At 41.2% G+C, this 23103-nt stretch overlaps 5 protein-coding genes across 5 annotated transcripts in view; 4 read left to right on the forward strand and 1 right to left on the reverse strand.

The window, feature by feature from the left end:
* The window catches only part of LOC104709559, a 24161-nt gene extending 17870 nt beyond the window's left edge, over positions 1-6291 (forward strand). Inside the window, exons 2-13 of the mRNA XM_019228755.1 lie at positions 1359-1541; positions 1631-1749; positions 1828-2272; positions 2358-2473; positions 2557-3298; positions 3455-3593; positions 3677-3834; positions 3956-4144; positions 4231-4458; positions 4805-5129; positions 5359-5542; positions 5627-6291. Coding sequence (XP_019084300.1) covers positions 1359-1541; positions 1631-1749; positions 1828-2272; positions 2358-2473; positions 2557-3298; positions 3455-3593; positions 3677-3834; positions 3956-4144; positions 4231-4458; positions 4805-5129; positions 5359-5542; positions 5627-6086 — 3288 coding nt within the window. The 3' untranslated portion in view covers positions 6087-6291. The remainder of the gene's footprint in view (positions 1-1358; positions 1542-1630; positions 1750-1827; positions 2273-2357; positions 2474-2556; positions 3299-3454; positions 3594-3676; positions 3835-3955; positions 4145-4230; positions 4459-4804; positions 5130-5358; positions 5543-5626) is intronic.
* Positions 7689-8579, reverse strand: LOC109125941. Its single transcript, XM_019228756.1, has one exon. The coding sequence runs from the start codon at positions 8577-8579 to the stop codon at positions 7689-7691; it is 891 nt and encodes a 296-aa protein (XP_019084301.1).
* On the forward strand, positions 13419-15995 carry LOC104707228 (patellin-5). The gene is made up of 4 exons (XM_010423534.2): positions 13419-14909; positions 15000-15124; positions 15216-15366; positions 15494-15995. Exons 1-4 carry the CDS (start codon positions 13575-13577, stop codon positions 15749-15751), a joined length of 1869 nt encoding a protein of 622 aa, XP_010421836.1. The 5' UTR covers positions 13419-13574; the 3' UTR covers positions 15752-15995.
* Positions 17421-17915, forward strand: LOC104707229. The gene has a single exon (XM_010423535.1). It carries the CDS (start codon positions 17450-17452, stop codon positions 17810-17812), a length of 363 nt encoding a protein of 120 aa, XP_010421837.1. The 5' UTR covers positions 17421-17449; the 3' UTR covers positions 17813-17915.
* Positions 18030-21677, forward strand: LOC104707231. The gene is made up of 2 exons (XM_010423536.2): positions 18030-19418; positions 19538-21677. Exon 1 carries the CDS (start codon positions 18045-18047, stop codon positions 19146-19148), a length of 1104 nt encoding a protein of 367 aa, XP_010421838.2. The 5' UTR covers positions 18030-18044; the 3' UTR covers positions 19149-19418; positions 19538-21677.

Consider the following 23103-nt stretch of genomic DNA (forward strand, 5'->3'; position numbering starts at 1 on the left):
TATGAGTCATCATGTTTTCCTTCCCACTATAAAAAGGGATTATGTACATGAGAAGAACTGTAACAAAGAGAAGAAGAAATTATAGCTTTATTACTTACCTCTCGTCTCTCTCTTTATTATAGTAGTGTATGTTATTATACATATATATACACATATACATATATGATATAATATTATTATTTATTTACATTATGTTTTATAACATTTTCATTATTGTACGTAGATAGATGCTATGGCAGGCATTGGTTCCTCTATAAAGAGTTTCGGGTCAAGAAAAGCTTCTCTCTCTCTAAAAATCATTCAAAGAGAGAGAAAGCTTTTCCGGTTTGTTTTGCCATCCAGATTTATTGACTATTTCTGGATTTTCTTTCAGTATCATCTGGTTTCTCTAATAGTGGTGGTTGGCTTCCTATTCCAACATCGTCCGGTTTCCTTAACGACGGTGTTTGGCTTGCCGTCCGGTGTAGTATCCGGCTTTTGTCTGACATATATTGGCTTTCATAGCAGTGCATGGTCGGCTTTTGTCTAGCATCCTCAGCTCATACAGCAGTGATGGCTAGCTTAAGGTTTCAACCGACGTAGTTTGGTTTCTTTCTGTTTTTGCCTTCTCTCTTTTCCGGCATGTCCGGTTTCCTTTTCCTTTTGGTTTTTTTTAATCACGGTTTCGTTTAAACCGTTGATTGTTTTTAGTTAAAATCTCATCGGATATGTGTGTTGGTGATAGCGATTTAGTGGCATCTCTGCTCAAAAGGGTCTAACTCCAACCTATCCATTGGGTTTGAGGTTTACGGATANAAAAATCCTTGGGGTTTGAAAAAAAAAAAAAAAAAAAATCTTTACTTGGGAAAAAAAAAAGATGTTATGGCATTTGGAAAAATAATTGAACAAACACAGTTCATCACATTTTCAAGGAAAGGAAAAAAAAAACTCGAATTGCACAAACCCAAACTATAATTGGATTTTCAAACTAATTTACAAACCCAAAAGTTACCCGACGTCGTTTTATTGGCTCAATACAGGAATAGATGGAGAGATGAGAGATTGTAATAGTTTCAAAATACGGATAATTCTGGAAATCTCCACAAATTACGGGTCCAATTGGAAATTAAATAAAAACGCGTATCTTCTCTTCTCTTCGTCTTCATCAAAACAAAACACAATTCAAAAACAACCTAACGAAAACAAAAATCAAATCTCTCCGCTCTTAAACATCTTCACCGACTGTGAACATTTGTGTTTCTCTCTCGTTTCCAAATAAAGTTTACATTTTTATTTTCCGAATAATCACTTTTTGTGTGATCTACAATTTGTGTGGTCGTGANATGGATCCGTATTAGATCTTCACTTCTGTTTTGCAGTTGTCGGCGAAATACAAAAGAATCTATCTTCGATCTTCACTCGACGTTAGTTTCATTCTCCGGCGGAATCGATTGCTTCAACGANTTCCCCGGAGACTCCGTCGTCGTCTTCTCGAACCCAAGAGTCCTGTCTCAGCCGAAGAGATCGATTCCAAACTCAGAGAAGCTGATCTCCGTCGTCAGGTAATTTTAAAGTTTGAAACTTTACGTATGGGTTGTGTAAACAGAACGGATTTTGAAAAAAGATCGTTACTTTTATGGAATTTTTGCAGCAATACTATGAGTCGTTATCGAGTAAGGCACGACCTAAGATGAGAAGTCCGAGATCAGGTAGTATAGAGGAGCTTAGTCAGAGACTTGAATCAAAGCTTAATGCTGCTGAACAAAAGAGGTATGAATGAGACTATCTTTTTGGTGATTTTGAACAATAGAGGAGGAATTGTGAGAATTTAATCAAAGTTATTGATAGGTTAAGTATTCTGGAGAAGGAGGTGGCTCGTTTGGCGAAGATGGATGAAGCGAGACAAGCTGCAAAGAACGGACTTGAGCAACGGGTTGAGAAAGAGCGTGATGAGTTAGAGAGTAAGGTTGAAGAAAGGGTTTTAAAGGCAGAGAAGAATAGGATGCTTCTTTTTAAAGCTATGGCACAACGGAGAGCGGCTAAGAGACAACGAGCTGCTCAGAGTTTGATGCAGAAAGCTATTCAGGAGAAGAGGTATAAGGAGAGTGTGCGTGCAGCGATTTATCAGAAAAGAGCAGCTGCTGAGAGTAAACGGATGGGGATTCTGGAAGCGGAACGGAGAAGAGCGAACGCTAGATTGACACGTGTGTTTGGTGCTGCGAGTTCTGTGCAGAATCAGAAAGAAGCTGAAAGAAGGAAAATGAAGGACCGTTTAGAAGAACGGCTTCAAAGGGTATGTTAATACATTCTAGCCTTTTCTTTTGGAAGACCATATTGCAATTGGCCATAATTATCATTGTTGTTGTGGCATTTGTTAGGCCAAGAAACTGAAAGCACAATATATGAGGCGAAGAAGAGGAAGAGACAGTTGTTCATCTTCAAGATCAGAAACATTGCGAAAGAACCAAGTGCATCTTGTGAGGATGTTAGAAAGGTAAGTATATTTCCCTGTAAGATTATGTAAGATGTTTCACTGTCTTACCTTGATGGTCTGATGATTGTCCTTATCAATCTCAGATGCTGGAGGAGGTTTACAAAATACAAGAAGTCTACTTATGGCTTGGCTAGTGCCTATAACAGCCTCGGGATCAATGAAAAATCCATCGAGTCAGTACCGTTTGAGCATTTTGCCATTCAAATGAACTCAGTTTCTGTTATTCAAACAGTGAAAGAATTGCTTGATCGCTTGGAGATCCGACTCACTCTATCTCAGGGATCCAATATGGAGAATATTAATCATCTTCTTAAACACATCTTTCCCCCAGCTCGAAGAGGAAACTCAACCAGTTCCATGAGTAAAGGAGAGAAAAAGTCACCTAATTCCAAGAAGACAGGATATCAAAAACTTAAAAAGATTGCGAGATATCCAGCTAGAATTTTTCTTTGTGCCTACATGATCAAGCAACATCCCGGTGCAATTTTTAGAGGAAGAGGTGAACATGAGATTGCTCTAGTGGAATCTGCAACCTATCTTATTCGGGAGTTTGAACTGCTAGTGAAAATTATATTGGAAGGACCAGAATGTACTCTCCCGGACAATGTATCTTTCGTAGCTCCACGTCCAAAAAAATTCAGATCTCAGCTACAAGCATTTGATAAAGCTTGGTGCTCTTATCTGGAGGGATTTGTTGTTTGGAAAATTAACGATGCTAAGCTTCTTGAAAAAGATAAAGCCTCAACTCAGGAGCCAGAGCTGTCTGCGGTATCGAAACATACTTCCTCTCCCAAAATAGTAGACAGTGGCGTGAATCTGAAGCCGGTATTTCCCATGCCCCTCTTTTGCATTTACCTTAACTGACTTTGTGTACATAAGCGTAAAGTAAGCTTATTATGCTGCACAATTATCTGAATAGCAGACCATGTAAGGCCAGAAGCTTGATAGGGAGAAAATGACTTACCTTTCTTTTTTCTTCAGCTGAAGGCATCTCCTCCAACTAGTCGGGCTTTATTCTCTGAAACTGATGGAGAACGAGAATCAAAAGCACCTGCAGGTTCGCATCTTCCATCTTCATCTTCGCCAGGCTCATCAAATTTGTCCCCCTCTTTGAACAGTGGTAATATATTCAATCTGGATAACCTTTAAAGCTCGCTAGATAATCTGGCAACCCTTCAACCTAACACAAGTTTTATCCAGCAGGAAGCGAGGGCATTTCTACTCCAAACGTGGCAGCTAATAGCTTTGATGCAGCATTGGCTAGTGAGAACGAAGTAATCGTAAATGAAATTGTTCATGACAATAGCAGTAGTTTTGCTGATAGCTTCGACACTAACACTGGGGATACAAGCAACATTCAGGTTCATAAATAGAAGCTCCATAAGGCTTGTGATATATGCTGACTTCACTATTCTGATTCGCTAAGTTGCACTCGAATATTATCGACTTGACTCATATTTTTTCACTTTTGCGATGTCCCAGGTGAGGGTTAAGGAGACAATGGAAAAGGCTTTCTGGGATGGTGTCATGGAATCCATGAAACAGTCGCAGCCAGACTTCAGCTGGGTTATAAAACTCATGAACGAAGTTAGGGATGAGCTCTGTGAGATATCTCCCAAAGATTGGAGACAAGAGATTGTTCAAACTATTGATACGGATGTGCTGTCACAGGTAATTCTTACTACAGTCTTGTCTTTAAGTGTTGGTACAAAAGATATGTTATGTACTTAATGTCTTTTTCTCTTGGCATGATTCAGTTACTGGCTTCTGGAAATGTGGACATGGGTTATCTTGGAAATATTCTAGAGTTTTCCCTTAGCATTTTGCTAAAACTCTCTGCTCCAGCTAATGAGGAGGAAATCAGGAGTACTCACCATAAATTAATGACAGAACTTGGAGAGATAGTTCCAACTGAAGGCCAGTCAAATTCTTCATATGCCATCTTAATGGTTAAGGGGCTACGCTTTGTCTTGCAGCAGATTCAGGTATGCACATTTTGTACTTTTCGTACTTCGTGGACATTGTAATTGATCGTTCTATGCTTTCTGGACATATACTATGAACTAGAAACTTGTAGATGGGTATATTTCTAGAACTTTACTGAATAGAGAATAGGGCAAGGTTCGCAAGTAGCTACCAACTTTCGAATATAATGTTACCATAATCTCCACAAGCATAACTGTAATAAACTTCCCTTTTCATGTAGTGCACTGTGTTAACCACCACTGCTAATTTCTTTGAAGTTTTTTGTACCCTCTGAATAAATGCAATACAGACCTAGGGAATAAATCTGGTAGTGCATTTTCACGTCATATGTCCTTTTACTTACAGATTCTAAAGAAGGAAATCAGCAAATCTCGTTTGAAACTCTTGGAGCCGCTTCTCAAAGGACCTGCTGGTCTGGAATATCTGAAGAAGTCATTTTCTAGTCGGCATGGTTCCCCAGACCAAGCGTGTTCCTTGCTACCATTGACAAAGCGTTGGCTTTTAAGTGTTCGAGGAGAGGCAGAGAGGGAGTGGAAAGAACACAAAGATGCTCTTTCTGCTGTCACAAACAACCACTCTGGATCATCAGGCCTCCCTTCGACCACCATGCGAACTGGAGGCAATATCTCCTCTGTTTCAAAAGTCCATACCCCTTCGTCTCCGTTTCCAGGTTTGGTGTCAATCTGTCTACTTTATTTATCTTAATGGGAAATTTTCTTTCCTAAGATCTCACTTTAGCTAACACAAACCAACTGGTTTAATCATTTTATCATATATGATAAGCGAGTGATGGATACTAAAAGATACTAAAAGATGCTTCCATGACACTTTGGGGAATCCACTATGGTCATTTGTTGTTCTATGTAATCATAGTTGCATGCTGGTGATTTTCTACGCAGGAATTGAACAGTCAGAGTGCAAGGGAGAAACTGTGGATCTTCTTGTTCGTCTCGGCCTATTAAAATTGGTGAGCGAAATTGGTGGTCTTACTGTAGAAACTGTCCCTGAAACATTTCAACTTAACCTCTCTAGGCTGAGAGCTATTCAATCCCAAATCCAGAAAATCACTCTAGTCTCCATCAGGTCAGTAATGACAAAACCTACCTCTTGATTTCACAGTTATGATTATAAAACCCTCGTATTAACCGCTCTGTTTCTTTCACTTAGTGTATTGATCCTTCAGCAAACACTTTTAAGCGATAACTCAGCCCCGATTGACATGGAGACCATTACATGGACTTGCATAAACCGGCTTTACGAGATGTTGGATGCCAAACCTGATGCGGGTCTTTCAGAAATCATGGAGACACTCTCCGAGCTTCTTGATTCGAATGATGCAGAGACAAAGAAACAAGTACTTGCAAACATGCTTCTGAAAAGCTTACAAGCAGGAGATGCAGTATTCACACATGTATCGCAGACCATATACCTAGCCATTACAGCCGCGGTTTTGGCAGGAAACAACACAAAGAGAAAGCAGTTGGTGGAAATAATGCTAAGAAAGATCGGAGCAGCTTCTCTCTCGGACAAGGTCACGGAAGTTTCAGACATTCTAGTTCTTGTGGCAACAGTGTCACGTTCTGTTCATGGATTGTGGTATGAAGAATTGCTGAAGAAACCAAACTAAAACAAGACTGTGGACCAGTGGACTAGTATGGCTTGTCTATGTGTGAGTCTATGATTTTAAGTGTTTGTAGATAAGAGTTATAACTTATAACAACACACCACGTTTGTATTTATAACAATATATTAGCTATGATTACTCGTACATCTGTAATACACTGTACGTACAAGTATTCCGGTTATTTATATTGTGATTGATTCTTATTAAACCAAGTCTAGTTTCAGTTTGGATCCGGTTATATCATTTTGGGGCTAACATCATTTAAATTTGGTCCTCCAGTGACAATACGAACAAAGTGTTGTTGGGGAAAATGTCCCTACAGACTAAAGAACTAAAGGTGAAAGCTATTTTGTACAGTATTTGATTATTTGAATTAACACCAACTGACTATAAAAGTTAAAGAAACACATAAACAAAAGAAGACAGTTCAGCTTTGTGACAAAATTATTTGAAATTTTCTGTGTACTACAGAACTTGTTATCGGTAACAAACAAATACTTCCTTTTAAAAGTTTTAGTTCAAGTTTATTATTGTCAAGCATTAATTTAGTTGTTTATTTATATCTAACTCCTTTAGGTTTAGTTGGTTGTATTTAATCATTTTTTGTCGATATGAAAACATCTTGAATGAAGAAAACGTTTCATAATATATTTTGCTTTTGTATTTAAAACATGAACGGTAGATTTAACTAGTGATGATAGAGATGTTAGGTGAGAGAATTAAACAAACTCTGATCTAACAAATTGTTTAGTTGGGATGATTTTGCAGGTGCTAATTTTTATCACGATATATAGAAAAAATTTATAGTTAAAATTTTTCTAAAACGAAACGATAAAATATTTTTACTTGTAAATATGGTTAGCCTCAACCCCTGTTTTAGAAATCGCTAGGCGTTAGTCGGGCGGTCGGGGTGGGCCTAGCGTCTAACGAGAAAATAGGAGATTAAACGGGGATTAATCGGGAACTAGTTTTTGGGTTATTTTATTAAATTAATAGTAAATTAAAAATATATAGTACTAAATATATGTGTAATTATGTTTGTGTGAAAAGAAAAATATCAAATAAAATATAAAGCTATAGTATTGTCTTTAAAATTACTATAAAAACATAAAAACATTTATGATTTTAATTAAAAGTTTGTACATTAGTTATTTTAAAATATCATAAACTCTTAATTTAAATGTCTAAATAACAAAAATATATATATTTGATTTATATTTGGCTCCAAAAATAATTGGTATATACAAAATTATGCGGGAATTAATCGGATTAGACGGTATAATCGGATAATCGATGCTAGGCGGGAATTAGTCATTAATCGAGGCGGAGAGGATGGGCCTAGCGATTTTACGACGCGTAATCGGTGCTAGGCGGAGATTTTTAAAACAAGGACCTCAACTATAGAACATGCGGAATAGTGTTCTCGAAAACATATGTATGATTGGAAAATTCTATTTACTACATATGTGTGATATTTTGGTATCATATTTATTTTTTTATTTTTTTTTGGTTTTAATGTTAAGATTTCATTCCAAAAGCGTTTACAAGTTACAATACAAGCTTACCCATTATCACAAGAACAATAAGACAGAGAAAAAGCGATATTTACAAATGCGGCCAAAAACGAGTAAAATAAGTTAGAAAGAGGGAGGAATCAACGCTATGCCCTGGGAAGGACAGGAGTTTATCCCGCATAGAACGATCCATGACAAGTCGTAGTGCAGCTGGTGGTGAGGAAGTGGCGGAGAAAATCCTAGAGTTCCTTTCTTTCCATAGGTGGTAAACCACTGTCTGAAGGAGGAGTTTGAGGATTGCTGAGTCCATGGCTTGATGCGGTTGATTTAGAAGAAGGATCTGGGAGATGGCTTCGTCAATAGAACGTGGCGGGATGGGAAGTACACGGCTAGCAAAGGAGCACCAAATCTCTGAGGAATAAGAGCAGTTGAAGAACATGTGATGGTGGCTTTCCAAACCAGTCGAGCATAGAACACAGGCAGCAAGGATATTCATGCCCCACCCTCGAAGGTGATCCCTTGTGGGGAAACGTTGAAGCACAGCTAACCAAGTGATAAAGGAGAAACGCGGTACATGTTCGCAAAACCATACAACCGCAGCCAAAGGAACTGGCGGGGAATGAACTCTAAGCTGCTCCCAGGTTTCCTTAGAGGAGAAAGATGAGGAGAAATTCCCAGTAGCATTGCGCCAGAGGAAAGAATCTGCACCACTGGTAGAAGTGGGGGCGGGTAGTTCGGTTAGAGCTGCTAGCAGAGTTAGAGAGTTGTTTGATCGGGCGGCCGGAAGATTCCAGTCCCCATTCCTTACAGCATCAGCCACCTTGGCGTCTTTTCTTATGCGCAGTTGTCTTGGTCCCGCATCACCTATAAAGGTAATGAGCTGCCCAAAGTTTGTCCAAGTGTCATACCAGAAAGACGTGTTACATCCGTCTCCCACCTTACATTTAAGAAACTCAATAAGGGTGGATTTTAACTGGAGCATGCTGTTCACAGTTTTGGAGAAACGACCAGCTTCTGGAGTTGACCAATAGCTTCTCCTTGAGAAAATATTTCCTTTCAACCAAGCAACCCATAGCAATACGGAATTTGAGAAAAAGGTCCAGAGTTGTTTAAGCCTGAAAACAGCTGCGAAGTCTTCCAGCAACTGCAAACCAAGACCCCCTTCCTCCTTTGGCCTACATACATCTTTCCAGGCCACACGAGCACCAGCAGCAGAGCCTGTCTTATTCTTCCAGAGGAAAGCGGAACATAGAGAATCCACTTTGGCATAGAAGCGCTTAGGTAGCACAAAGACACTGCTCCAGAAATTCACCATACCATATATCACAGAGGCAATAAGCTTTATCCTCCCTGCAAAGGAGAGGGATTTTGCGGTCCAAGAGTGAATTTTGTTTGTGATCCTCTCCAGAAAAGGCTGTAACATTGCGTAAGTTATCCTGGTTGGACTTAGTGGGAGACCAAGATAACGGGTGGGGAAGGAACCTAAGCTTATCCCAGCTAGAGCACTCAAATCAGCAGCTTCAGATTCGGAGTAACCTCCAAAAAGATTTCTGACTTAGACGGGTTCATGTCCAGCCCCGACATGTCCTTAAAACCACGCATCACCTCTGCAATGCCCTCCAGGGAACGACGAGAACCATTAGAGAACACAAACAGATCATCCGCGAATAACAGATGGGTGATTCTTGGAGAGGAATACTGAGGGTGAAGCTCAAGCTTTTCCTGGTCCGCCGCTTTCTCTAAAAGCTTTGATAGTACCTCCATAACCATGATAAATAGGTAGGGTGACAACGGGTCTCCCTGTCTCAACCCTTTAATCCCCTCAAATAATCCTGCCAACGCTCCATTTATAGCCACCGAGAACATTGGAGAAGATATACATTCCTTAACCCATGTGCAGAAGATAGGCGGAAAGTCTTGAGTTGCCAGAATTTTTAACACAAAGTCCCAACAGACAGTATCAAAAGCCTTTCTGATGTCAACCTTAAGCATAGAACTTTGTTGACAAGAAGCAAGCGGGTAGTGCCTGATTAGCTCCGAAGCTAGAAGGATATTCTCACCAAGCAGACACCCTTTAAGAAACGCGGCTTGATTTGGAGAGACACAATCCTGAAGGAGCGGCTTTAGTCTGATTGCAATTATTTTTGAGATAATCTTATACACCAAATTGCAACAGCTAATGGGTCTATAATCACCAAGCTTGCAGGCTTCTGGGAACTTCGGGATTAGTGCAATCTTTGTGGTGTTGAAATCCTTGAGCAAGAGATCATTCCGAAAAAACTCATGAACTGCCCATACTACATCTTCACCAACAATAGACCAAGAAGCTCTAAAAAACTCCACCGAATATCCATCAGGTCCAGGGCATTTGTCCAGAGGTAGTGCAAAAACCGTTTGAGTGATTTCCTCCTCAGAGATGACCTGACCAGAGCTAACTTGTGCACCTCAGAACATCAGAAGGGGAGAAGCTCAGCAAGAGTAGAGGTAGAGCATGGAGATATCACTATGTTTGTGGTTCCCAGGATTTCTTCAAAGTAGTTTGCAACATGAGATTTGAGCTCTGATGCACCTGATATCCTTCTGCCATTCTGATCTTGGAAGAAATGGATGTGGTTTTTGGTTAACCGGAAGGTGAGAGTCTTGTGGAAATAGGATGTATTCCGGTCCCCAAGGTGCATCCACTGAATCCAAGATCTTTGCCGATAGAATTTCTCCTCCGTCTTGCTTAACAACCACCATCTTTCCCGTGTCAGATATTCCTCCCTTGCCACATCAGGACCGGGATTTGTGAGGATAGAACGATGAAAAGCATCCAATTTCGCTTCCTCTGCTTTAACTCTCTGAGAGATGCCACTATAGTGCCTCTTATTTAAGCGTTTGAGCACATGTTTCAAGCACTTCAGAGATCTAGCGACTTTAAATTGATTTGAACCAGAAATAGAACCACAGTTCCAAGCCTGTCCCACCTCACTGGCATACTCAGGATGATCAATCACATGATGAAAAAACTGGAACGGTCGTGGGATAAAACGCCTAATCGAAGGGACAGAAGACCATATTGGAGTATGGTTAGACTGTTTTGGATCCAAGTACTCGACAAACGCATCCGGGAATAAAGAGGCCCACTGTTGATTAATCAGAGCATGGTCAATTCTCTTAGAGTCAGTATTCCCTTCACTACAATTCCACCAGGAGAAGAGTAGACCTTTCGCTTGCGCCTCAAACAGTTCAGCTTCCTGGAAAGCAAAATTCATCTCGTCCATACCACCAGTATCGACGTCCCTGATTTGGTGATCAGAATGCTGAGAAGTACGCAGAATCTGATTGAAGTCGCCAAAAACCGCCCATGGGTGGCTTGAGACTGGGGTGGTGGAGTTCAACTGAACTAGCTCCTCCCAAAGACAACTTCGCTGCTCAACCTGGTTAAAGCCATACACAAAAGAGATTGTAAGACTAAAATACATCACATGTTACCATCTATGCCGAAGCTTGATAGACCACCAAAGAGATACTAGGATCCCAAACCACTACTATCCTTGTCGTGTTGTGTTGGTCAAAATTACCAAAAAACTTCCAGCCATTTGGAATGGCATTTACAACCCTCCTATCATTACTCCTTCTTATGTGTGTTTCCAAAAAAGCTCCAAAAAGAGGCTTACGGATGTTAATCCAATCCTTAGTCATACTCTGTCTTGAACTGCTATTCAGCCCTCTTATGTTCCATACAAAAAACATGATAATGGGTAGCTTAGGGTAAAAAACCGGCCTTGCGGCCAGACTTCCGACGAGTCACGATAATGAAAGGCGACTCAATATCTCCTCCGTCGACTCTATCGAACTGCGTGGCATGAGGAGTGCTATCGTGGGTAGGATCTTTACTTGGTGAAGTTCTTCCTGACTCCAGCTATGGAGAGTGAGCTTCAACCGCTTCACTCTGAGAGCCTCCGGCGTACGTAGGGACTGGGGCAGGGAGAATAGGGTGGTGAACCACTGTTCTGGATCCGCCAGAACGAGATAGACTACCCTTTCGGGAGAGCCTTTCCCGACGGGATGGTCGACCTCTCCTGCTAGAAGATCGTCCTGTCACTTTTCTCCCGGAATTTGAAGGTGTCTTTGCTCTGCAAACACTAGTAGCATGTCCATACTGGCCGCAGGAAGAACACTTTGGCGGTAGCCAAGGGTAAGAAACATCCACATCTATTTCCCGGCCATCGCTAAATCCAGTGATCACCCTAGTAGGGAGTTCCTTCAAGAGATTTACTCGAACAAGGACTTTTGCAACTTCAAAATTTTCTTTCCTCGCTATTTCAGGAGCAAGAGCGACTGGTTTCCCTACCGCGGTGGCAATCCTCGCCAAGCTCTCCTTGTTAAACAACATGTAAGGCACACCTCTGAGTTCCACCGTCAGAATAGCCGAGGAGATAGGTGGTGTGTCAGGGCTAAAGTCTGGTGACCACGGGGCAACAAACATCGGGTGCCCAGCGATATTCCACATAATGCGACTAAGGATAGTGTCCTTTACCTGCGGTGATAGCACCTTTAGAAGGAAAGTCCCTTCGCTTATTCGATGAACAAAGATTCGCGGTCCTGATCTAGCCCAAATTGCATTGGCCACTCCAATCACTCTACCCATAGGAGGCGAGGGGCCGTGAAATTGAGCAAAGATAAAATCTTTGACTCAAGCTTTGCTGCTTGGATGTTCTCATCTGGAATGAGTACATATGGGACGCCTGAGACATGCTCCGTCAGTGTACCAATCTCCTCCAAGCAAGAAGAATCGCGCGCCATTGTAGAGTACTTACGTGGAACAGGAGGATTTGCTGCACCGGAGGGTGGACCTGCGACGATGGTAGACGGAGAGGTGTTCCCTAAGGCCGCCACATCGGAGGAAAGACCATCAACAATGCGTGGGGAACAAGCTAGAGCAGTCTCATTTCCAAAGACTGAAGGGCAGATAACAGAGGGTAGACCCGAGTCCACCGTCAAAGCTCCACCGGAGGCTGAACCTTCCACAGAGAGAGCAGGTGTATCGACGGAACTAAATCGTAGATCTACAAGAGACGCGATGCTCGAGGGAGTCGCGAGATCTAGATCTGCAGCAGGAGGGGCTTCAGATGGGGTATGGGGATCAGATGAGACCTCCGGAGGGAGTCCGAAACCAAGTCATCGTCAGGAAGACCAGTAAGGGGGGGAGGCCTGCTGACGCCAGCTAGAGCATGAGAAGTTATTCGAGCAGACTTGAATGAACCAGGAATAACACCGCGTAGAGTTTTTTTTCTTTTTCTTAAAACCTATGAGAGAAATTTCTGACGGGCGTTAGAGGCGAAGAGAAGTGTTTAGAAGAAAAAATGTATGATATAATAATGTATATATCATATCGACTCTGTTTTTTTTTTTGGTACCATACTTGGTATCATATTTATTTGAGAAATAGCCCTCATATTTTCTAGGTTTGAATGTTTGATATAAACGAAGTAATTTTGTAAGAATTTTGTTTTGCTATATAGTTTAGTAATGAGAAACTTTTCACTTATTAGCTAAACCACTTAGAATCCTAATCTGTTTTTGTTCTTCTCTACGTTGATAACTTGAGTGCTACTAGCAATTCAACCCAAAATGTAATAAAGAGTACTAACTACTAAAACCCAAAAATATATGCACGAACATGGGGTGTATCATTAGGTATTGGTGGTTACAACTTACAACAAAGTGGCACAATTTAATAAAGCACCGGTTACATTTACTATTTTACTTTAAAAAGGATAAAGACATCTTTTACTTTATTATTAGGACAGCTTTTTGAGTTGTAAATTTACAACATTTACATTGGATACCCTCTTCTTTGACCATTCTCTCTCTCAAGCCTCGACTCTCTAGTAGTCAGTCTCTCTACCTGAAAAACCCGCTAACGTTGCTCTCTCTATCTGTCTCTGTCCCTTTCTTCTACCTTTTCCAATACAACTCAAATAAATATAAAATGTCTCAAGATTCTCCAACTACTACTACTACTCCGCCACCACCTTCAACCTCCGGTGAAGAAGTAGAGCCAAAGCTTGTAACTCTGGAATCAGAGGAGGCACCGGAGCTAATTCAACCGCCGTTGGCGACTCCAGAGCCAAATCCTCAGCTACCTTTAATGCCGGAGCTAGAGCAGCCTAACCACGTGACGGAGGAGGATTTAGAGCAGACACATGAAGTGACTTCGGAGCTAGAGGGTCTCAACCACGCGGCGGAGGATTCAGAGCAAACACAAGTAATGACCCCGGAGACAGTGACTTTGGAGCCTAAGGTTCATGCGGCGGAGGATTCAGAGCAGACACAACAAATGACGCCGGAGACAGTGACTTTTGAGCCAGACCCGTCGGACGATGAGTTAGAGAAGACGGAGACAGAGCCATCACAGAAACTGATGTTAGAGCAGAGGAGAAAGTACATGGAGGTAGAAGATTGGACTGAGCCGGAACTACCGGACGCGGCGGTGTTAGAAGCTGCAGCATCCATCTCTGAGCCGAAGCAAACGGAGCCTCAGGCGGTGTTAGAAGCTGCAGCATCCATACCTGAGCCAAAGCAACCGGATCCTCAGGCGGCGGCACCACCTACTACTACTGCTTCTTCCGGTGAATCTAGATCGCTGGCTGATATGATGAACAGAGAAGAAGCTGAAGCAGAAGAGAAACCAAAGATTCAGATTCCTCGTAGTCTTGGCTCATTCAAAGAAGAGACAAACAACATCTCCGACCTTTCAGAACACGAGTTAAACTCACTTCACGAGCTCCGTCACCTTCTTCAAGAATCACAAGATTCAGGCAAAAGCTCTATATGGGGTGTGCCGCTACTCAAAGACGACCGAAGCGACGTCGTTTTGTTCAAGTTCCTAAGAGCAAGAGACTTCAAACCTCAAGAAGCTTACTCAATGCTCAAGAAGACACTCCAATGGAGAATCGAATTCAACATCGAAGAGCTTGTCGATGAAAACCTCGGAGACGATTTAGACAAGGTTGTGTTCATGCAAGGACAAGACAGAGGGAATCATCCTGTCTGTTACAATGTCTACGGTGAGTTTCAGAACAAAGATCTTTATCAGAAGACGTTCTCGGATGAAGAGAAGAGAGAACGGTTCTTGAGATGGAGGATCCAGTTTCTTGAAAAGAGTATAAGGAATCTTGATTTTGTAGCTGGTGGTGTTTCAACGATCTGTCAAGTGAACGATCTTAAGAATTCTCCAGGACCTGGTAAGACTGAGCTTAGGTTAGCTACTAAGCAAGCTCTTCATCTTCTTCAAGACAATTACCCTGAGTTTGTCTCTAAACAGGTATGAATCTTTAATTACATAGACAATGAAAATAATGTTTTGATGATTGCTCAGATCTGATATGGTAGAATGTTGAATGTGTGCGATCAGATATTCATCAATGTCCCATGGTGGTATCTTGCGTTCTATAGGATTATTAGTCCTTTCTTGACACAAAGGTCAAAGAGCAAACTTGTTTTCGCAGGTCCTTCAAGATCTGCAGAGACACTTTTCAAGTAATAACCAAATCTTTTATGTTTTGTTTTCGAATTGTTTTCATAACTATTGCAAAATGTTAAGCCACTCCCTTGTCTTTTGGTTTTATAGGTACATTTCACCAGAACATGTCCCTGTTCAGTATGGTGGACTAAGTGTGGATAACTGCGACTGTAACTCGGATTTTACACATGATGATGTCGCTACTGAGATTGCTATTAAACCAGCTACTAAACAAACCGTCGAGATTATTGTTTATGAGGTGAGACCCTTTTGATATTGGACATTTTATACAAGTATTTTGAAACTCCCATTTCTGTGTGTTTGAATGTGAAAAGATGTCCAAAACCTACTTCTTACATTTGTGCCTAAAAACACTTTGTATGCAGAAATGCACGATCGTGTGGGAGATAAGAGTAGTTGGATGGGAGGTTTCGTATGCAGCAGAGTTTGTTCCAGAGAACAAAGAAGGGTATACAGTGATCATTCAGAAACCAAGAAAGATGGCTACGAAAAATGAACCGGTGGTATCTCAGAGCTTCAAAGTTGGGGAAGTTGGTAGGATTTTGCTCACGGTCGATAACCCGACTTCAACCAAGAAAATGCTTATCTACAGGTTTAAGGTTAAGCCTTTGCCATGTGAGTAAGTAAATCGCATCTTACTTCATGTGTTGCTTAGTTTAGAATTATTATGATCATATGATTGTTAGTTGTATTTTTTTCTTTTTCTTTTATGTATGGTGACTTATATGCTTGTGTGGTTCTGTTTTGCGCTAATTCTTTTGTTTTTATATTGTATTTTCTCTCATATCCAAATTTCTCCCAAGGACGATGATGTTTGTGTGTTGAATTGCTTTTAAAGGGAAACCAAGCCTTAGGCTTCTAGTAGTATCTTCAAGTCTAGTGCATAGTCTCGTCTCTAAAGTCTAAAAGACTAAAACATTCATTGCCGTAATTGTTTCGCATGAGTACTTTTACGTGCACTAGATTGCAAAACAAAAATATCATAAATTGTAATTTATAAGACTAATCATGATCAATTGTGACTAACATCAATGACAAGGATGGGTATGCTGATAACAAAGTTGATGAATAAAAATGGTCACAAACTATAAAAATTAAAGTAAAAACATAAATTGAGATTAATTGGACATATATTCATTTTATCTACATTTTAAAGTTTGAAGTAAAAAAAGGAATATTCACATATAAAATTTTGAAGTAAAACAAAATAAAATTACGACAAAAGAGGAACCCTAGTTAAATCACGTTTGTGATCGCCGTCGTCATCTTCGCAAATGGATCTAGCCAAACTCAACTGATCATCTAAGTATCTATGAAGCAAACCACTTTCTCCATTCTCATCTTCTACTTCAACTCTATCCTCACATCTCCGGAGCCGTAAAGCATCTTCATCAACGGCGACGACTTCTTCTACGGCGGAGGAGGAAGGTGGAGGTTTCACGAACCGGCTGAGGATGAGGCTGAAGATCTCGACGGCACATAGGAGAGGGATTGAAAGACAGAGAAGAGGTAGAAGGAGAGGTGAACAGAGGAGAAATAAGAGGATGCGACGCCACGGCGTATGGAACCAAGATGCAGCGGTTAGCATGACGTCAGCGGTTGATACGGCGGAAGGAGGCGGCGGCGTGCATGACTTGCTACTTTTGTAATATAAGACATTTTACTTCTTTTTTTATGTACATATTTGACGCTTGCCGACCTCGTATGACATTTTTTTTTTTTTTGGCTAAATTGTGTACTAGTTAATAAAATTTAACAGTTGGTTTTGAAGAGATGTAAATAAATTTGGTGAATGGTTGAACTATTTTTTAGGTTGACATAAGTAATAGATTGTTTGACATAAAAGACTTTTACGTAAACATTAGTGATTGTGTACATCTTAACCTTTTTTTTTTTAAGGAGATTATTATTTTAGTTTAAATTAATATAATCTATATCAACTGAATAATAAATAATTAAATACTAAAACTAACTGATGTGAAGTTACATATAGACTATTTTCAATAACAGATTTGATGCAAGTTTTCACCTTTAATCCTTAAATAAGTCGACAAAATTAGGAAGATCAACAACAATGTTTTCAATCTTTGAACAGTTTGAACAGACTTTTTCAATATCATGTCACAGACAAAAACAAAAAGCAAGCAAATAATAATACTAATTTCTTGGCGAACAAGCATTTTTGACTATTCGTATTTTCTTGAGGCCCAAACATATTTGGTATGCTCCTCAACCTCAATATATATATATATATATTAATATATACAAGACATTAATAATAATCCAACACTTCATCAAGTCTCAAATCAAAGTAAGCAAACATGAAGAGTGAAGGTCGTCATCAACGCATCGTAAGGACGGGAATGATTCATCCGCAGGGCTTTAATCCGCGACCCACCAACCGGCTCTATTCACCACCGGCTAATGGAATATTTACCAAAATGCCATCAAATACTACCAACCATTCAAATTTCACTGGAGAAAGTGAACGGTCCAACTCCAAGTATAGTAATTGCCATGTGTCGCCGGCTATCAAGTCGAGCCACAAATCTAAGGGTTGCCGTAAGATACAGCCGACAAGTTGGTGGAGTGAGGATAAGTTAGACCGGTTCATTGGGTCGGACTCGTCTTCTGTTAAAGAGATTTTGGATATGTTATGGGATGAAGAACATGATGAGCATTAGTTATCATCTTGTCTAATCATTTCATTTGGGATGTATGAAAATTATTGTTTTTTAATTTTATGTTTGAACTTTTGATCAACAATGATAATAATTATGGGACGAAGCAAAATTAATTTACAAAAAAAATATCCTGCAATATAGCACAAAGTTTTATCTAGTCATCGATTAAACAAAAACTATATAAAAACAAATCTTGAGAAGAAAAAAATTAAGATGTCATAATTTTGTTTTTATGTGGGTTAGTTTTTATTTCTCTAACCAGAAAAGCAGTGTTCTCTCCTCGAGAGCGATTGGCACTGTTCATAAACCCCAATTTGAAAATCCGCGGCCAGCTGAATCCTCGTCGTATGGCTGGAGCCCCGGCGCAAATCCCCCGGTTCCCCCAGACTTTTTCCCCTCTTCCCTTCTTCCCCGACAAAGGGTCCTTTCTGGTCAGAATGATGTGGAAATGGCAATCCCAGATCTAGATCCTCCTTGTCCCTCAATTCTCCCGTCACCTGTGACGGTGGATCAAAACCTCATCTCGGCTCCGCGCCCTGGTCAAGGCATCCTAGGCTCTTCTCCCTCCCCCACCTTGGCTGCTCTTTCGACCTCTCTCCAGCCTCTCCCAGGGAAGCCGGTAGTTCCTGGATTAGTTTCTCAAATCAACTCTTGTGAAACTAATCCTCTTACTTTGAAGGTTTCCTCAGCGAGTATTTCGGATTTCAATTGGGCTTCGAGATGCAAGGGTGCTTCAAAGTTCCCGAATACCGCAGTTGAGGTTTCTGTTTCGGGTGAAGGTAATCCTCGTGTTAAGGTCCCAAATGCTTTTTTTGAACGAAGAGCTCGCCTCCATTCAGATTACATAGTGGGTATCTTCTATGGAAATGCTCCTTCCTATGGTAAAGTATGGGCTGTCCTAAACTATCTTTGGGGAAAGGATCAGAAAGTTAAAATCCATACTCTCTCTAAGAATGCTTTCCTATTCCATATCCCCTCGGCCCCCTTAAGGAATGAGATCCTTCAACATGAACTCTGGCGTGTTGGGGATTCCCCTTTCTTTGTAACTGAATGGAAGGCGTCTTTCAGTTTAGATCCTCCATCACTGCAGAAGGCGCCACTATGGGCTACACTCAATCAAGTTTCTTTCGATCTGCTTACTGATGAAGGTTTGAGTTTTCTCTCTCGTCCCCTTGGAAAAATTGTTGATGCAAAGCCGTTTTCAACGGTCAGTTCAGCAGAGATCAAAGTTATAATAAATCTTAAAGATCCTCTCCCGAAAACTATAGAAGTCGAAAGAGAGGATAGGGAAATTGTGGTGATTTTTGTCTCGTATCCGTGGCTCCCACCTCTCTGACCTGTTTGCAAGGAATTAGGTCACAAATCTTTCTTGTGTCCTAAATGAGATTTGAGACAACCCACCGGGCAAAAGAGAAAACAATCGAGAAACGAAAAAATTTAGCTATGGTTACTGTAAACCCGTTTGCTATTCTTCAAGGTGATTCGGATCAGTTAGCTGAGGTAACAGAGAAAGCTATCATAGTCGGGCTACCTTCCCCTTCTCATCACAGTGGTTCATCTTCCTCTTCTTCCTCTTCTTCCTCTTCCAAGCGCTCAAAGAAAAACCGTAAGTTAGCGCTCGTCGATCCTCGTCTTTAGGCGGTGGCACTCCTCTGGTGGCAGGGGTTAGCCACAAATCCCATTAACTAATATATGTCGGATACATTTTTTTTGGAACGTGTGCAGTTTTAATGACTCCTTAAAGCACTTACCCTTTGTTCAATGGATTAGAGCACGACGTATAACTTTTGGGGCACTTTTGGAGACGCACGTTAAGGAATCAAACAAGAACCAAATTTTATCAGTTCTGGGACCAGAGTGGTCTGTTTTTGCAAATTACCAACAGTCGGATTTAGGGCGTATTTGGGTTGTATATAAGGCCCCTACTATCATTACCCATCTTTTCTCGGATAGTCAGTCTGTTACTTGTGAGGTGCAGCTGGAAGATGAGCTACCGTTTATCTTTACCGCCGTATATGCTTTCAACACGGTTGAAGAAAGGTGTCTCCTATGGACCTCCCTCAAAGACACTTGTATCTCTTTTAACCTGAGCTCTCGCCCCTGGCTTGTTGGTGGTGATTTCAATGAGATCCTGAATATTGCGGAAAAATCATCCATCCATTCCTATCACTCTACGTCTACAATGAGGAGTTTCAGGGAATGCCTTTCAGATGTTGGGTTGTTTGACCTCGCTTTCCAGGGACCAAAGTTCACTTAGTCAAACCATCAAGCTTCAAATCTTGTTGCCACAAAGATTGACCGGGCCTTGGTAAATGGTCAATGGATCCAGTCTTTCCCCTCGAGCCACTGTACGTTTGAACCGCCTCAGTTCTCTGATCACACTCCTTGTCATATCAGGATCAAGACCCCTCCACCCTCCTTTGGTACGAGGCCTTTCAAGTTTTTTAACCTCTTAACAAAATTGCCCAACTTTGTGGATGTAGTTGCAGACTCGTGGAGATCATTCGGTCCTTCAGCCTTAACCCTCTCTGATTTCTGTCACAAACTAAACCAGCTGAAAAGACCTTTAAAGACTCTGATGAAGGAGAGGTTCAGTGACATTGAAAAGAGGGTCTTAGAAGCGGACCAAATCCTCTCTCAACTCCAAGTTTTGACCCTAAATGACCCCTCCCCTTTCAACGTGGCCCAGGAGTCGACTGCGAGGCAATTTTGTCTATCTCTGAGGATCGCTGAATAATCCTTCTTTAGACAACGGTCTAGGATCAAATGGATGGAGGAGGGTGATTCAAACACAAGACTCTTCCACGCAATGATGAAGTTCAGAAATGCCTCGAATGCTATTAAATACGTTCTTAGGCCTGATGGGACAAGGTCGGAATCTTTGAGGAAGTTCACAATCTAGCCGAGAGGTATTTCTCATCCATTTTGTGCTCTCCTAGAGGGGATTTCTGCCCTTTCCTTCAGAGTTTCCTGGAAAGGATCATACCCTCCATTATATCTCCCACTCAGAAAACCTTTCTTGCCGCTGAGGTTACTACTATCGAGATAAGAGAAGCTCTTTTGCCTCTACCACTGAATAAATCACCGGGTCCTGATGGCTTTCCAGTTGAGTTCTTTAGAGCGTCATGGCAAGTCATTGGTCAGGAATTTGCTGGTGAGGTGCAGGAGTTTTTTGTCTCTTCCTTTTTGCCGACTTGTGTAAACGCAACCTCCATGGTCTTGATCTCAAAGCGGCCAGGAGCAGAGAACTTGAAAGATTTCAGGCCAATCTCTTGCATGAACACTATATATAAGGTTATTTCTCGGATATTGTCTGACAGGCTTAAGCGAATTCTCCCTTTTGTAATCCTCCCAAATCAGAAAGCTTTTATCAAGGATAGGCTTTTGATAGAGAATGTCCTCCTGGCTTCTGAGGTTCTGCAAGGTTATCATTTGTCCTCCCTTACGCCAAGGATTACCCTGAAAGTGGACATATCAAAAGCTTTCAACTCTGTTCGATGGGATTTCGTAATCCATGCTCTATCCTCTTATGGGATTCCTGACCAATTTTTGATTTGGATCAAAAGTTGTATATGCTCCCCCAGTTTCTCCATTAGCATCAATGGAGTCACGTCGGGGTATTTTAAAGGAAGGATCGGTCTTAGACAAGGGGAACCCTTATCACCTATCCTCTTTTTTCTGATGATGAATGTTCTCTCGATAATGCTCAATCAAGCGGCTCAGGATGGCATCTTGCTATCACCCTAGGTGCGAAGAAATGGAACTCACTCATTTGTGCTTTGCAGACGATTTACTCATCTTTTTGGATGGGTTCGAGGAGTCCCTAGTTGGAGTTTTCACAGTTCTGTCACAGTTTGAGAAGTTTTCTGGACTATCAGTTAATATCACAAAGTCCTCTATGTTCTCATCAGGTGTAAGTGAGGATACCCTTCTCCATATAAGATCTAAATTCCCTCTCCCGTCAGCCGCCCTGCCTGTCAGATACCTTGGTCTTCCTCTCTGCTCGAGAAAGCTTTCTATAAGAGATTGCGACCCCCTTCTTTCCAAGATAAGGGCAAAACTGAACTCTTGGCAGCACCGACACCTTAGTATTGCGGGCAGATTACAGTTGATCTCAACTGTTATAGCTGGGATAGTTGGTTTTTGGTCCAATGCCTTTTTCCTGCTAAAGAAAGTAATCAAATGCATAAACAGTCTCTCTAGCTCTTTTCTGTGGCATGGATGTCTGGACAAACCATCAGGTGCAAAAGTTGCATGGGACAACCTGTTATTTCCTAAGAGGGAAGGAGGACTGGGCTTACGTTCATGGTCCTCTTGGAACGAAACATGCGCTTTGAAGCTTATTTGGATGCTCTATTTCTGGGCAGGTTCAATCTGGGTGGCTTGGGTCCGATCCAAATATTTCTCTTCTGCTTCTTTTTGGGCTCTAAATGAGAATTCCTCTCAAGTCTCTTGGCTTTTCAGGAAACTACTAAAGCTGCGTCCCAAGGCAATCAAGTACCTCAATATAAAGTTGGGTACAGAGGAAGACACTTTTTTCTGGTGGGATCCTTGGGTACAGGAAATGTGGTACTCTTTGCGACGGTCAAAACCGCAGGTTCCTTGGTTCCCTCTTGTCTGGCACAAAGCAGCTGTACTGAAACACTCGCTGGCGGTTTAGTTGTTTTTGCTCAATCGTAATCCAACTCTAGATCGTATGATCAAGTGGGGTCTAGATGTGGAACCGATATGTCTCCTCTGTGGGCTGGTAAATGAGACCAGAAACCACCCGTTCTTTCAATGTGACTACTCATCAGCCATTTGGTCTGCTATGTCAACTAGGATGGAGCTCCCTTCCCCTCCTTTGGTATGGGACCAAATCATCAAATGGCTTCCATCTGCCTCATCTTCTGCTATCACCTCCTTGGCCCTACTGCAAGCTTGTATCTACGAAATCTGGAAAGAGTGAAACCGTCGCTATCATGAAGGTGTTACCCTTCCGCACAATATTGTCCTAAGGCGTGTAAGTATGGCTGTTAAGGACAAGTCTATAACCCTACGGTACAGGTCTACAAAGCTTGGTGAAGCTCTGAATGTCTTCTGGACCTCACACTGATTGGTTTTTCTTTCTACTTATAAGCTTATGTATGTTCTATTTTTCTTTCACTTTTTGTTTAGTGAGTTATGTGCTCACTCCCACTTTTTCCCCTCCTTATTTCGGTTTTCATTACTATATCTGGTTCTTGTATGATTTCTTGTAAACTTTTTTATTTATTTTATAAAAAGATCCTTTAACAAAAAAAAAAAAAAAA

Source organism: Camelina sativa, chromosome 8, assembly GCF_000633955.1.
Source record: "Camelina sativa cultivar DH55 chromosome 8, Cs, whole genome shotgun sequence".
NCBI classification, from domain to species: Eukaryota; Viridiplantae; Streptophyta; class Magnoliopsida; order Brassicales; family Brassicaceae; genus Camelina; species Camelina sativa.